General features: G+C 37.5%; 1 protein-coding gene across 1 annotated transcript in view; it reads left to right on the plus strand.

The window, feature by feature from the left end:
• The window catches only part of CDC73 (cell division cycle 73), a 108612-nt gene that overhangs the window by 28211 nt on the left and 64419 nt on the right, over positions 1-15982 (plus strand). The window contains exon 10 of the mRNA XM_050900583.1: positions 9736-9800. Coding sequence (XP_050756540.1) covers positions 9736-9800 — 65 coding nt within the window. The remainder of the gene's footprint in view (positions 1-9735; positions 9801-15982) is intronic.

The following is a 15982-nucleotide window of genomic DNA, read 5'->3' on the forward strand; positions in this document are numbered from 1 at the left end:
TGTTCAGGGAAACTGAATAACATTCATATGCCATGTATGTGAATTCTCAGATGTGGAAGTGCTGTACTGTAGCTGATTGTGTTCAATTTTATGTTGAAATGACATGATTGGTTTTGCTATATAAATAAATAAAAAGCGAGAGTATATTATAGTACTACTTGGATATTCAGTTTTGATTGTAGCTGGATAAAGAAAAGCATAAAATGTAACACCAAGGAGAATTTCATGCCATAAGAAATTTGTGAAGGTTGTTTTCCATGCACCTCATACTGGATAACGTACAAGAATTTCAGAATCTGACTGTAGCCATCTCTGAAGTTATTTAAAAAAAAAAGTTTTGTAAATGTGCACATGTGAATACATTCTTTAGGTTTATGGGGTTTTTTGTGTGTGTGAAACTTACTATAGGAAATTTAGTCAGATATTCTATTAGATCCTCTTGAAGTCTATTTCCTGGTGGCCTCAATATACTTTTATTTCAGTGCAGTGGTTTTTATTTACTACTACTCATTGACAATTGCATGGCGGGGTATGAGAAAAAAGCTGAAGCGGGATATTTGCTAGCTTTTTCAGCATTGAAAAATAATCTACAAATAGCATCCATGAAGAATTAATTGTTATACTAGGAGCCAAGGGAATTTGGGAAAGAAAGGAAGAAAAAAAAAAAACAACCCAACCAAACCAACCCTTCCATGAATATTTTTACTAGTACTTCCTCAGTTTGCTTCTGATAATATTTTAAATCTTCAAGATTTGCATATTTGCCAAGTAGTTTTCCTTTTACTACCATTTCCTATTAAGAGTTAAAAATAGTAAATATCTATACTGGACAGTATGAAATAAAAGGTGGAGAAAGAAATTAATGGACAAGTGTAACAGTTCAAATGTACCAATGCATATAATTCATTGTGGACTCTTACAACAAGAAACTTAGGTAAAGGAATGGTCTGTGCCCTTCTAGTTGACAAATTACAGAGTTCTAGTAAGCAACCCATCTAGACAACATCTGCACTAAACAGGTGAATGTATTTTATGCTTTTACCACATGTGTGCAGTTCAAGAGCAGACAGAAAATAACAGATTTTGCATGTCAGGAAAAAGGAACCCAGAAGAGTTTGTCGAGCAGCTCACCAGTGTGGGTTTAATGTAGAAATTTCTGAGCAGAAACCAAAGAAGATATTAAATGGTTGCCAGTGGTGGTGGTGGGGAAATGTTTCTGCCTGTAATTAATAATGGTGAAAAATCCATTTGTATGTTATGTGATTCTGAGAATGTAGTCTTGGGGTTTCTGTCAGTGCTGAAATGGACTGGACTGCAGCTCTTGTTCCAGTTGAAAGGTTCTTTTGTGATGTAGTTATGAAATGCCTGAAATGGTCATATTCTACCTGGGTAGTTATCATTATCACTCTGCTTCTTTCTAGAACATGTTTATGTCCCTTAACTTTCCAGTTTCTTATATTTGGTTTAGTCATATACGGAGTTAACTTTCTATTTCAGTTTTCTAGGTGTATTTAAAGAAATACATAGTTTAAGAATAGCACTGGTGTAATACCAAGTTAGATATGTGTAGGCTAGCATTGGAAATACAAATCAGGTGTTCGAAAGAATGTTTTTCAAATACAAGACTGACTTATGAAAGGTATTGATACAGCATTTATGGAAGTTACGTAGAATTAGTGATTAACATCTGGATTTCTTAGGAGAGGACCTAGAGATAGTAGAGATCTTCCTCAGCTACAAATTAACTTTAGAAAATAGCAGATGATCTTATTTACTTCTGGGATATTCTATTATAAAACTATAACTTTAAAATTTTAGTCTAACTGAAACTCACAGTGCAGGTAGTTTTCAAAAGCCATAATTAGGCATTAATGTTTTCCTATGCCATTCAGCTCTGGTAATGTGGTTTGCTTAAAACTGAACTATACACATCACTTGCAACCGTATCACAAGTGAACTCATACCTTAAAGGATTTTTAATTTAACTGCCCTCAGAATTAAGTTATGGCCCCCAAATATTCAGTGCAGAAGTGAGATTGCAAGCAGAAATAGTCATCAATAAAAGTAAAACAAGGCATTTTTTGTTCCTTAAAGACTTTTTTTACAGTTGACCTAGTGAGAACTTGGAATTACATGTGTTCATGGAAAGCTTGCATTATTGGGGATTTGGGGAAAGAAGTCTGAAGGAAAAGGATGATTATTTGAGTTCCAGGTATAATAACTTGCAGTCCTGATACCATTGTTTATACCATGTTTGTTAGCAATGATGGGTAACACCTGAGATAAAGTTGAACCCTATAGATTTGTGTCACTCTGAGGGGTTTCTACATCTTACCCTATATGACTGTATGTGTGGTTGGCTAGAGATTGTGGAAGGGAGAATTGTATGATGTGTGTAACAATGTGCGTAGTAGTGATTTTGGCTAAAGATTGAAACAAAGCCAAGAGAGGCAATGTCTCTAAGCTTTTGTCTTTGTGTCTCAGCTGTTTGCTCTTTCCTCAGAGGTACTGAAACCATAGGAAGGATTCACAGTAGTCCTCTCCTAGTTGCATCATGATTGCGGCTTATTGGCTATCTGCAGTTTCATATAATACTACAGTATTCATGAAGATGTAAAGTTTAGGCAGCAAAGAGGTGAACTGTTTTTTCTTTGAATATTTGTGTAGTTTAACACAGAGTTTTTCCATTAACAGTCTTGTTCTTAGCATAAGTGATTCAAAGCTTGTAGAGTTAAGATAGTAAATTTAGGAATTTTAACACAAGATGCATAAAGTAAACTCCTGAGTTGCAGCCAAATTTCTCTACTTCTTGTGATGGATCATTATTTCTGATGCGGTGTATCAGGATGCCTCTCTGGTTGGCTTACTTAAAATTTTCATGCCAAATGGGACAAGCTTTGCTACTAGAATGGTTTAGATTGCTTTCACAGTAAATGTGAGGGGGTTGCTAATTGTAAAGTACTATTCTTGAAGAGCAAATAATCAGTTACACCTGCAGTCAGTGGAACTGCTTATGCAGCCCTGAGTCAGTAGTTGGTAGCTTTCTCTCAAATGGATGTCTTGTTACTGCAGCTTTGGTTAGGCAGGAGAGAGAAATCTTTCCTTTGACATTTTTAAACTTAAAGTTCTGCGACATATGCCATAGGAAGTGTATTAGAATGTCTCTTGCAGTAGGACTTGTATGTCCTAGATATTTCCGCAGGGGAAGAACATGTTACTTGGCAGTGCACCCATCATGCTGAACTGCTCAAATGGTTTTGAGGTGAGGAGGTGAACTCCCTGTGATTACTTTCCTTGACTGCTGTTTCCTTCCTGTTGGTTTTGTTTCTTTCATGCTGGCAGTCAATGATGGTATCCTCTCTTTAACAACGTAGAGCTCCATTCTGTGCTAAACTTTCTCTACTTTTCCCTTTGTAGTTTCATTATTTTCCTTCATATTACTCCCTTTAGCTTTTTTTTTACACTTTATTAATGTCATTTATTAATATGCATCTTTACTAGTGGTATTTTATTCATGCCACAGACCATCTTATTCAAACTACAGCCTGTCATATCTTCTTGAGCAACATAATTTTTAAATCCTTTTTAGGATTTAAAAATCCTGTGCCCAAATGTCATTTGACGCTTAGGAAGGTATCTCGTGTCCTCTCCTGTGTGCCTCAGTGTTTGATATTTAAATACATATTTATTAATGTATATGGTTTGCAGCTCAGCCAGTGGTATACCAAAACTTTGAGCTGATGTGATTGTTCTATAGGACATTCTAGGTACTAAACTGTTTTGGATGCTATACCTTGTTTTTTTCCCCAGTTTTTTGGGTGGCTTTACCTGAGATCCTCCTTTTCATATGCTTGTTTCTTCAGTAATTCCAGAGTGTGAAATAGTACTGGGATGATAATCTTGAAGATTTAACATTTTCATGACCCACTGAGTGCATCTCTCAGTATAGATGGCAAAGTAAAGTTTCTCTGTGCTGCTCCAAGTGTTAGGTCTTTAAGGAGTGTTTCAGGAGCATTGTTCTTGTTTGCCTGTTATTGTTGTTGTCAAGGTTTCAACATAGCAGAAGCCAATTGTTATTTAAAAAAAAAAAACCAAACCCAAAACTTCTATTTAGTGTAAATTGGAGAGGGTCTTGGTGTACAGCCACGTGATTTCCATCTGTAATGGTGACAAGAATATTTTTTTTACCACATCCAAGTTTTTCCTTCAGGAAAGCTTGCTGTTGACCTCCTGCTATTGTCACTTTATGTTTGAATTATTCTTGTAATTGTGTTGGATTTTCAAACATAGCTGCAGTTTTTCAGAAGCATGCCTAGCTTTCAATCACTTCTAAGTGTTAAGCCTAGGCAACAGAGGACTATGAAGTTTTTAAACTTGAGGTGACTCTGGACCATAATTTTTTTTTCTCTATGCATTGTTAAGAAAGATTCTTTATAAAGTATTTCTCGTTTATAAGTATTTCCTTTTAAATTGTGTGATTTCTGTTTACACAAGGAGAATAGGAGAACTGGTAGCAGGAGATCCAGAGTTCTGAAACTTGACTGCCTTGTTAAGACTTTTATTGCATTCATTTTTAAGGTTATAGGATTCTGCTTTTTTTTCTAGCAGAGAATGTGTGCAAGAGATTCACATTTGGAAAAAGACTGTGGTCTATCTCCATTTTCTAGCTTGGTGTGGCCAAGTAGTTTGATAACTTTCAGTACTGTACATTCACTTCAGTACTGGAAAACACACACAGATTCATACTGTAATTTTTTTTTATTAGTACTACGAGAAGCTTTCAAGAACTTGGTGTTAATTACTTGTAAGATTACTACTGAACTGTTATATATGAAATGTGCAGAGAATTTTGTAAACTAATTAGTGTAGCTTGGAAATTTAAGCGTGAAACTTTTACTTGTTAGGGTGTAGTACTGAAAAGGAGTGTTCAGTAATTGCTTATGTAGAATGAAATTTGGTGTCAGTGATTTAATTACCATGGGTGTGAAATGGGGTAGTGAATCATTTCCAAGCAGTCTGCAGAGCTGTTGCTGTCTGGGGTTTGAAGAGTGTACAGCTGAAAAAAGAAGTGGTTATTCGATCTTGTTCATCCACAATTCAAAGTCTTTAACTTGAGCTCTTCAGTGTTTCAGAGATATGCTCCTTTGTTCTGTTTCTGTTTGCCTAGACTTACTTCCAGAAATTCAGGTTAATTCGAGTCTTTTTAAAACTATTATTCTTTCGGTAATGTATCAGTGCTCAAGTTTGCACCCGGATTGGATGGCTAGAGCTGCAGCACGTGCAGAATCAAAACGCAGAGTGACCTAGATGGACGTAAAGCAGTGGGCTTTAAGCACTTTGAACATTAATACTTGTATGCAAGGAGATGGAACATATGCCCAAATGGTGGTGGAGAATATAATCAGTCCAATAAGCTGGTGCATTAGGGTGCATATTTTCATTTCCAGGTCTAATTCTTTTAAATGAGAGAAGGCACTCAGATTGATGCTTGGTGATGATAGAAAGGTAACTAGTGATGAACCACGCTGGGAAAGTGTATGATTCTTTTGACAGTCTTTGGGTTGTTGAACTGTGAAACTGTGATCATAATACATGCAATGACTGGAGAAGAAAAGATAGTCTTAACGTTAACTGATGGTAGTTTATGTTTTTGAAGCATTAGAATTGATTATTCAGTACTAGTTACTGTGTTTAGTCTCTCAAGATGTAGTTTTTAAGGCATTTGTTGATGTCAGTTTTTAACAATGCTTATATGTTTCTAAAACTGATTATATTTGGCAATATATATAATATATATTTTTTTAATAGTTGTTCTGCATCTAATTCAGAGTTTAAAATTAAGGGTCCAAAGATTTGCCATCATGATACTTTTATTTAAAGGGCTCTTTTCTTCTTAAACACCCTTTTCTCAGTAGATGGCTTATAATTTTAACTGCTTCCTGTATTACCATCAGTGAAGCTTTGATTTTGAAACTGGAGTTGCAAACTAATTCTTGGCCAGGCATTAATATTTCATCTCTGTGCTGGTGCATGACTCAGCAGCACAGGTTCAAGCTGGTTTGGGAGGGAGGGGAGAAACATACTGCTTTTGTGTTCTTAGTCAGAGGGTATGGTACAGCATTTGTGCTGATGTATGCTGGGGCATGTCCCCTGGTGCTCCAGGTTGCTCTGTGTTCTGCTGCTCTTTACTGTGGCCCGTGGTTCCTCTTGTATCCCAGGTCTGCTTTTGAGCAGCTGCATCAGGGTCAGCCCCTGCCCTCGGAGAATGCTCTGGAAGAAGTGCCTCTCTACTTTCTAGCCTGGTCCTTGAATGTCTTTTACAACCAGCTGCATTAACCTGACTAACACCCTCAGCAATTTTTGAAGTGGGAATGCAGCTATAACTGTGGAGTCCCTGACTTGGAAGCATTTGTTTTCTGCTTTGCCCAGGCTGTATACAGTGAGTGGAGCTGAAGGTACTGCTGTATGGGGCCAAGTGCACAAGCTGTTAAGACCTTATAAAAAGGCACAAAAGTGCAAGTGGCAGGGCTCTCGCTTGTAGCAGTGTTTATTTCTGTAAGAAAAGTGAGTGGCTGACAGGTAGAATATCACATGGTGAATGTGAGAGGATCAGGTCAAAAAAGCTATATTCTGAGAAAAGAGTGTCCATGCTGTTACCAGTTAAAGGAGCGTTGCTGTGGTTATCTGGAAGCTGGCAATGCCTAACTGTTGTTCACCAGCTGCTTGAGAGTTTGAGGCAGGAAATTTGAGAGCTGGTGGGCTGTTTGGGAGATGGTTTCTTCTACTCATCCCACCCTACCTGCAGGTAGCAGACCCTGGGGTCTGCAGTAGACCTCATAGTGGCTGCAGTAACTGTTTGCAGGAATGTAAGTGGGTACCTACGTTCTACTTTGACCGTTTAGCATCTCTTAGATTTACATTAATAAGGAAAAGTACTATGCCATTATTTACAGATTATCAGAACTGTTTTATTTACTACCTGAGTAGTAACAGCATTTAACGATGCTGTTAAATAGCATTGGAAGGCCTATGTAGCTGCTGGAAATGTGCAGCAGGCAAGAGCACCCACGCTAATGTTTGAGGCAGCAGGTGGCTCTGTGGGATCCTGGTGGTTTGCTCCTCCTGCTGGGAGGAAGGGTCTGCACAAGGCTGGGAGCAGAAAGCTGGTGAGAGCCAGAGGTCTGGTTAGTGGCTCTTGTCGCTCATTAAATGAACCAGGACAGATTTTATGAGAGACTTGGGGAGATTTTTGCAAAAGATGAAACCATTGGCGGTTGAGCAGAGGCTTGTTCCCTGCCAGGTGCCTCTTTCCCCTTTGATTTACTTTCTAACTGTGCTGCTGGCTCTGTGGGCCTTTATTCCCTTTGCAATGCTGATGGAGACTTGGGTTAGGTTTTTTAATTAATTGAGAAGGAATGCAAAGTTTTATTAGGGAAAAAGTAGAAAAAGAGTCCAGTGGAAAGAAATAACTGAAACAGGGAACAAACATGTAGAACTAATTATAGAATCAGGATTTGTGCTGAGAGGAAAGAAACTGTGGCAGGCCAGGCACAACGGGGGATGCTGCTTTGCTGGTCTTGTTAAGGGGTGTCTGTATTCTTTGGAGTTTGGGAAGAACAGCTGGTTGAAGTAGTTGGAAATTCTCCATGTCACAGGCAAGAGGAACCCATAACAGGTCAGTCTGAAAGGAGAAAGGTGCCTCTGTTGGTGACCTTCTGAAATTCACAAACTACTGTCAGCCTAGATTATACACCTCTGATTTATGTCACTCCAGGTCAGCAAAAGTATCTCTTCAACTTAGGGGAGCTCTGCCAAGTATCCTGCAAGGCTCCAGGCACCACCCGAAATATTAATATGCTCCTTGCCCAGAAACAGTGACCTGTATAGTCACAGAGAAAACTGCTACCCATGGAAGTGTTGGTCGGATGCAACTTCACTATCTGTAGCTCAAGTTCAGCTGTACGAGCCCTGAGCTAAGACTCAATGCATAATTACATCTTGGGGTTGAGGGGAAAGGTGGTAAGGCACTATCAATTTACAAAGAGAAGCTAGGCGCCTTTTTTTTTTTTAGTAGAAAAGACTGCATTCATGTTCCTCTGCACCTGCATTTTGCTTTCTCAGAATCAGCTCCGTGTAGTTTAGAAATGTTAAATCTGGCAGAAGGGGAGGGTGGCCTTGGGAGGCAAAGTTGAACGGCTGGAGCTGAGGTGACTGTGTAAAACAAAACGTGGTTGGTAACACTAGGCCTCTCCAATTGGTAGTTGGTGGTAGGTCTGGTAGCATAATCGAGGGGATGAGGGGGGAAAGATAAAACCAAAAACAGTGTTCAGAAGGTAGATACCTATCTCTGTGGTGAGAGGAGTATGATCAGTTTTCAGCTCTTGAGTATCTTTTTCTAGGCACTGGAGAGTTACTGAATCTGGGAAACGTTTCTGCCTCATCTCCTACAAGTGAATGGTAATCTTCCTCATCTAAGGAAGAAAGGATGAGCAACCATAGATGCTTCCCAGAGCATCTGCATTGTTTTCAAGGTTGTCTGGGTTTCAATTTAAGTTAATTTACTCATGATAAGAGCAAGCAGGTCTGACACTCTTGAAAATCTAATATTTTTCTTGGACTTTTTGTAGGTTCAGGTGTGAGCATTACTTTGATTCTGCATTATTTTTGGTCTGTTATGGTTTTGTGCTGATGCATCGTATGAAGGTGGTGTAATAAATGGCAAAAATCTTCCTATTCCTAATAGCTGTTTCTGCACAGTATCAGTTACCTTTACCCAAGTCTAGTTGAAATAGCCCAAAAGTTGCTTAGATGTATACAAATGCTTGCTTATCATGGTTTGATTGGTGATTATAGCGCTATTTTAAGTATGAATTAATTGGGTGGTTGGTTGATGGGGTCAGTTGACAGTAGATGCATGAGGCTAGGTAATTTACAAAAGGAAAAAGGTTTTCTTGGAAGTCCTGGTGGCAATATTCAGGAGCTCACTTTGATCTTAGAGTGCTGAGAATAGGAGGACAGAGAAGGAGTATTCAAAAGCAAACAGGCTAGTGGCAGTAGGTTTAGTCACTGAGCACTTGCAGGCTTCTGGCACTTACTCAGCATAAATTCAGTCTGATTAAAACTAGTAAAAAAAAAAAACAAACCACCAAAACAACTCTTTTTATCACCTTTAGTCTGGTAGTGTGAATTTATGCAGATTCTATCCTCTGTATCATATGACAATGACATTGTTGCTCTTCTGCGCTCCAGAAGTGAATTTATCATGTTAAGTGGTCACAGTTTTATAGTCAGCATGTAAACCAGTTTCTTAAGTATATTTTTCCATTAATACAACTACAAGTTGAATAAGTTGCGTTATAATGCATTCTGGGAATGTGAGGTACTTCTCCATTTTGTAGTGAAGAGAATTTCTGAGACTGCATGCATGTTGTAACATACTCTCACAAAGATTTAAACTTACATACTTTCTCTGGAGTGCTTTGAATGATTTCATGCAGCAGGAAAAGCTTATTCTAGTTACAGAAAGCAGAAATACCAAATGGACCTCTGTCTAAAGAAAACACCAATTTGCTAATTACTAACAAGGTTGTATATTGTGAACAAAGCCTAAACCACTACCAATAGCAAGATGTGTTCTTTGCAAAAATAATGTCAAAGATATTTCTAGTGTTGTCTGTTTAGACATGACATCCCTATGTTCATAATGATTTACAAGAGACTTTTTTTCCTTTGCAGAAACGGAAGGCTTTAAAATTGATACCATGGGCACCTATCACGGAATGACTCTGAAGTCTGTAACGGTAAGCTAGAATTCTTTTCTTAAACATGTTTTATAGAAATGATAGTGTACCTATATCTATCTCTTGTCCGCCTGGCCTAGGCTCTGGAAGGTCACTTTGGTTGACTAACAGAATTGATGAAAGTTCTTCTCTGTGAAAAGATAAAACATATTTTGATTTGTTGTGCGCATTTTAGAGATCTTTGCTCAAGGGATTTGTCTGCAGTAAAAAGGTGTGCTGGAAAGGCTTTGCTGGCAGGTTATTCTTGTGGAGGTGCCTTTTTGTGCTCGACTATGCTAAGATACCGAGATTTTTGCTAGCCTTATGTATGTTAATGAAGGACATCCTTCATAATTGTAAGCGATAAAACTATACTCACAAAACTGAAGTAACAAAACTAGGTTTTGGAGTATTGCTCTGTTTCCTACTCTGCATTTAATAACAATAAATTTGTTTAGTGGTGAAAGAATTTGACCTCTGCATTACTGTTGAAGCTTTCTAGCCTAGTGAGATGGACTTCTTTTGTATGACTACAATGCTGTCGGTAGGAATTGCTACATACACAGATGAGAAAGAGACCCTCAAACAGATTTCCTTTTTTTTGGCCAATATTTGTCTGCTTTTGTGGAAGTGGGTTGAATGCTCTCAAACAAATGCTGTTTTGATCTGCGGGTAAGTAGGACAGATGCTACAAAACTAATGTAGAGCCCTCATTAAGGTTTTTGCCATCTGCATACCTATATAAATCTGACGAATAGACAGCACTAAACACTCTCTTAAATCCATGCACTACTTCTAGTTTGCACTCCTAATTTGAACATAAAATAGTATCTTGAATGTAAATTTCTTAAAAACATTTAGAGCTTTTTCTTGTTTGATAAAAGTTCTTGCCCAAGTCTTTCATTCCCAACCTCCTCTGGACTTAAAGTACTTAAAAAAAAAAAGGGGGTGTGTGGAATCTACTTAGTTCTAAACAGTGTTGTTTCTAGATTAATTCAGAAATTGATTGGGTGAAGGAAGAAAATAACCCATTATGTCCAAAGATTTGTTCTTGAACCTTGCACAAATTTAGGGCTGCTTTATTGAGGGATCAAGTAGTGTTGTGTTATACCAAACCCAGGTTTCTATGGTATAATGTATCTGTTTCAAGTGGCAGTGACTTGAAATGTCTTAGTAAATGACTTAGTAAATAGGTTCTGTTTTAAATTGCCCTGTGGGGAGGAGAAAGAAAGAAGGGGAAAAAAAAAAGATTATAGTAAAGTAGAAATGTTGAAATGTTTTAAGCTTGTCAATATAAAACCTGTAAAAGTGAAGGGGTGCACGGTAACTCTAAAAATAATATTTTTTTAAGTTCATTAAGAAATAATTAAGGTTTTTTATTCTAGGAATCCTAGCTCACGTATTCAGCATACTACCTAGAGTTTTGAGGTAGAGTTACTAAACTGTACTTGCTGGTTTCTTCCATTAAGAAAGAAAACATAACTGATATTAAATTACTAGTAAACTTTTTTGCAACATAAACTAGAATTTTTTGAAATAACTATTTAAGAGGTATTGCATGACTGCACATAAAGCATCATCTGGTGTCATGATAAATATTAAAACTCCATCTGTCATTTAGCGTTTTTCTAAGAAAGAACTTGTAAGGGATTTTTGGAGCCTTATTTTCCAGACTATTAAAAAGGTGCCCTAAATGTTTAGCTCATTCATAAATTGCAGTGACATACTGATTTTGTGTTTCAGATAGGGGAGAAATAAATCTGTTAATTATGTGGCACAGAAATGTTCATCTGTTTTTGTCTAAACTTTGTCACACTGATGGACCCACATAGTTCTAAGCCATAATCTTCAGATCGCTTTGTATAGAATACTTAATCTCCTACAAGTTAGCAAATTTCATATTATACTTCTACTCAGTTTTTTTGTGGTTTGTCCCTATTTTTTATGCTAGACAAAACTAGGGAGGAAATAGGAAAGTAATTCCTTCCCCTAGAGGTTTAATGGAAAAGTACATTATACTCATTGGCTAAATCATAGGAATATGGAGAATAGCATTGGAATTGCATTCTACCTACATGATGTCATCTGCTATCCTCATAGTATTGGTATAATCCCTTTTGTGAACTCATCAAACATTTCAAAGGAACTGAAGTGTTAGGTAGCTCTTTTTAGAGGCTGTCTTCAAACTTCAGACCTCTGATTTCCAGATGAATGGTGAAATTTGAAAGATCATTTTTATGCCATTGTTCTCCTTGACTTAGGCAGCTCCTCTGTTTCTTCTGTGGTGGTTGTTTCCATTAACGTATTCATAGAGAGCAGTCATATTCTCTTAAAACTTGTTGTTTTGCTTGACTAAACAAGTCTTATTGTGAAATAAGCTTTCAGTTCCCATGTGAGTTTTCTTTCTCTAGCTATTCCAGTTAGAATTCATCTTTTTTTCCAAGCATGGAGAAGTAAAATTACATGGAGTCTTCTAAGTGAGATCTCACCAGTGGTTTGTAGAAAGGCATCAAGAACTTCTTACTGCTTCTGAAACTATAAATATTGCCTTGAGATGGATGAATTATGTATTTTTACTTTATTTTCGTTCTTTATCACTTTTTCATATCTTCTTATTTTTGCTCTAGTTTCCAATTTGGTTATGAGTTGTATGTTGGAAAAGATTGTTTATCCTAGTGTGGTGGTTCCTTTGAGTGTTTAATGTTATTGGTAACACCATCTACCCCGGCTTTTGTTCCCTCTGTGTCACATTGATTCCTTTGGCTTCCTGGTCACACATGGTCCTTTATTTTATTTGTTCAAACAAATAAGTTTGTTTTGATGGTTAGTCTTCTCTTTAAAAGGTTAATGGAGCCATTAGCTTCCAAAAGTTTTGATCTTGTTAGCAATTGGAAAAAACTTGGTAGATGTATGCTTATTACCTGGCATGTAAATGGTGACCCACTGTCTGGAGTTGCCCACCTGCTTCTCATGTAAAATATGTAAGAAGCTTGTATTTCGTGTTATAACCCCTATATGTGTTCCGCTTGCACTCTTCCTTATTGTAATTCTCTGTAATGATTTTTATGAAATGTGCAAAACTTCTGTTTTGTGTTTGTTCTTGCTGAAATGTGAGTTGTCCTAGATGCTTGTCCTTTTTAACAGCAAAACAAAAACTTCTGCATCTTGACTGCTTTCTTTTCATCAGTGATGTTGGAAACTTTCTTAGCATTCAAAATTTGTGCCAGAACAGATGGTGAATGGTGGGCTTTTTCTGAAGTAATGTCAGCTAAAATAACTTGTGCTGCTGGCAGTTCTTCCCTGTAACAGGGTTTTTGCTTAATTGGCACACTTACTTTCTCTGCGGAAGAACTGACTTGTTTAATGAATTTTTATTGTGAAGGCATGATTTCACTATTCTGGACCTGGAATTGTTTATAACAGGACATCTTCCTCAGCCTTTTTTAATACCTGTGGCAACTTCTATTTGCCTGGATTGATGATGTTTTAGAAATAAGTAAGCTAATGGTGGTAGCTCGTGCTATCTAGTTGCCCAGCCGTTCATGTTGCAAATGGTGCAGCATAACTTTTAGAAACCTACAGGTCTACCTGCAGGCTTCACTTCAAAGTATAATCCCCTGTACAGCAGGGCAACTTCTGTTTTTTAAGTTGGAAAGTTTACTGTTTGAGATGGATCAAATAAGAGCTATGGAAGATAAGAATGTTAGTATTTTTGTACCATGCAGGGTGTGAGGGAATGCTGAGGGAGAATCTTAAGCTGATATTCTCAACATGTTCTTTCTTACTTGTGTAAATTTGACATGTTCAGGGCATTAGCCTTCTGCTTTTCTAAAGAGAAATGTTAACTTGGAGTCTAAGCCAGTGTCATCTAGTGGAAGCCTAGAAAGTGGGTCTGACCTTTTATATAAAATGAAACTGAATTTTGGACTACTGGTTTCTGTAACTAGAATATGTGAAGTATTTAACTGTTACTATAGCTTGAGATGTCAAGATCAGAACAAACAAGCTATCTGCACCTGTGTCAGGATACGGGGGAAGTTCCTTCTTCCATGAGTGTCTGATAAAGCTGAGTTTTTTAGATAGATACTAAGGTGTATCCTTTTCCAAGCTGACGGCATGCTTTGTATTGACTGTGTGCACTTGCAAATAATGTTTGTTTCTCCATGACAATAATAGTCACGATGATGCTGGTTTTACTCATCTTTGTGTTTTTTCTTACATTTTCATGACTTCAATATGAAAGAAAGGAATAGAGTGATAGCCTGTGGAGTTCTGTGGAATGATTTTTGTCTGAGTTCTGAGAGTCCTGACTGGTCATGAGCTGTGTGATTCAGTGTGGTTATAAACTTAGGTGCAAGCAAATAAGATCTGCATAGCACTGCAGTAGGCCCTTGTAGAAATTACTTTGCTGCCTTTCCTAATTGTTAGAAAGCTCTCCTGTTTTTAACTTCTGGTTTCTTCTAGTATTTGTGGCTGCTGAAGCTCAGAAGCTTCCTTTTGTCTTTTGTTTTTGCTGCTAGTAATAGAATCTGTCGTTGATCATCTGGACTCATAAGCAGCCAGAACTACTGTTGGCATTTCTTTCTCTTACTCTTCAGTAAACAGGTGGATACAACAGCTCTTTTAGGTATTGAGATGATATCCTTACCAGATAGTTTGGGGCTATGCTTGAAGAATCAGTATAGTTAGTGAGGGTTTCAGTTGAGGCACTTCGCTTGTAGCAAACTCAAATGCAAATTTCTGCAGTGTATTCAAACGTGTAAGTTTTATCTCTGGTAAGAAATTCTATGTAAGTTTTCAGTGCTTCTGAGTTCAGTGATAATGTTTTCCCTGCAGATTAACAAAAGTAACATCCATCTTTCCAGTGTAAACTGCCAGGCTTTACAACAATCTCTCAGTTGTAAAACTACCCTGAGTAAACATATGAGACTATCAGTAATTAAAGAAAATACATTACATTTCAGTCGAAACAAATATATTCCATAGTCCTGACAGAAAACAACTAATAAAAAAAGGGGTCCCTATGTAAGCCACAGTACAAGCAGGCTTAATTTCAGAAGAATTCGAAGACTGGTTCAGCACCTCTAAGGTCAGCAGTGTTTTTCATCAGTTTGTGGTCAGTATCAGATTTTGAGCATTAACTAATCAACGGATGTTGCTGTTATTGCCTTCAAAATCTTTTGAGTATGGTGTAGTCTCAGTGATCTTATTATTTTAACTGAGAGATTGTTTAACCTCTGGTGTATTTTCAAAGGATTAGTGTGTAGTAGAATGCAGGGAAATGCGAAGTTTCGGGCACCTTAAAGACTGGGCCATTGGAGAGGAAGCATGTTGGGGCAGAAGCAATTAACATGGTATATGCACATATTTTATACAAAAGACTTCAGTTAATTGATGTGCCTCTGTGTAAGTAGGTAAATCCATGAGATCTTTTTTTAATTTATCATGAGGAATTAAGATTGTGATTCAGTGCCAAAACTTGAAATGACTTTTCAGAAGCATATGGTGGAATTGGACATTGTCTCTCAATACAGAGATAAATAGCACTTACCTTTAAAAAATAAAAATTTAATACATCTTAAATATTAGGTGAGAGATATAACTACTTATCCACATGTCACCAGTTTTCTGTGTCATGTCCTAATCTCATTAAAATGTTTGAGAGCAGTGGTATTGAGGGAGGAGTCAACAAAACAACAGACTCTTTGAAAGCATTTGAAACGGGCTCTGAAGTGGAGCATAATTTTCATGCAGTCTGTGCATAAGCTGGTCATTATTCTCGATGCGAGTGTAACACCAGCCTACCCACGCCCCGACTCCCCTCCGTGGGCTGAGCAGCATTCTGTGAACTCTCTGTGTGCATACTGTTCAGTTTTTAACCATCAAGAGGAGGTGAGGAAAACTGTAATAATTGTCCATTAGAAGAGTGGTCCATAGATGATGCTGGAGGTAGACATGTTTGTTTTCATTTGATATGTAAATTTTTTTCATGTTAAGTATATTTATCTGTAACTGTAATTCAGTCATAACCATGAGGTTCTCAGTCCATGAGGGTTAAGGACTAGGACATGACAACTAACTCAAAAAATCCTTGAGCTGGAGAAATGGATGTTTCCCCAGAACAGTCTGCCGGCAACCTTGCACTGCTCTGGGGTAACAGACTAGAAGGCTTTGTGTGTCTATATTACTCTAATGAGAGTGGA

The sequence above is a fragment of the Gymnogyps californianus genome, chromosome 8 (genome assembly GCF_018139145.2).
Source record: "Gymnogyps californianus isolate 813 chromosome 8, ASM1813914v2, whole genome shotgun sequence".
NCBI classification, from domain to species: Eukaryota; Metazoa; Chordata; class Aves; order Accipitriformes; family Cathartidae; genus Gymnogyps; species Gymnogyps californianus.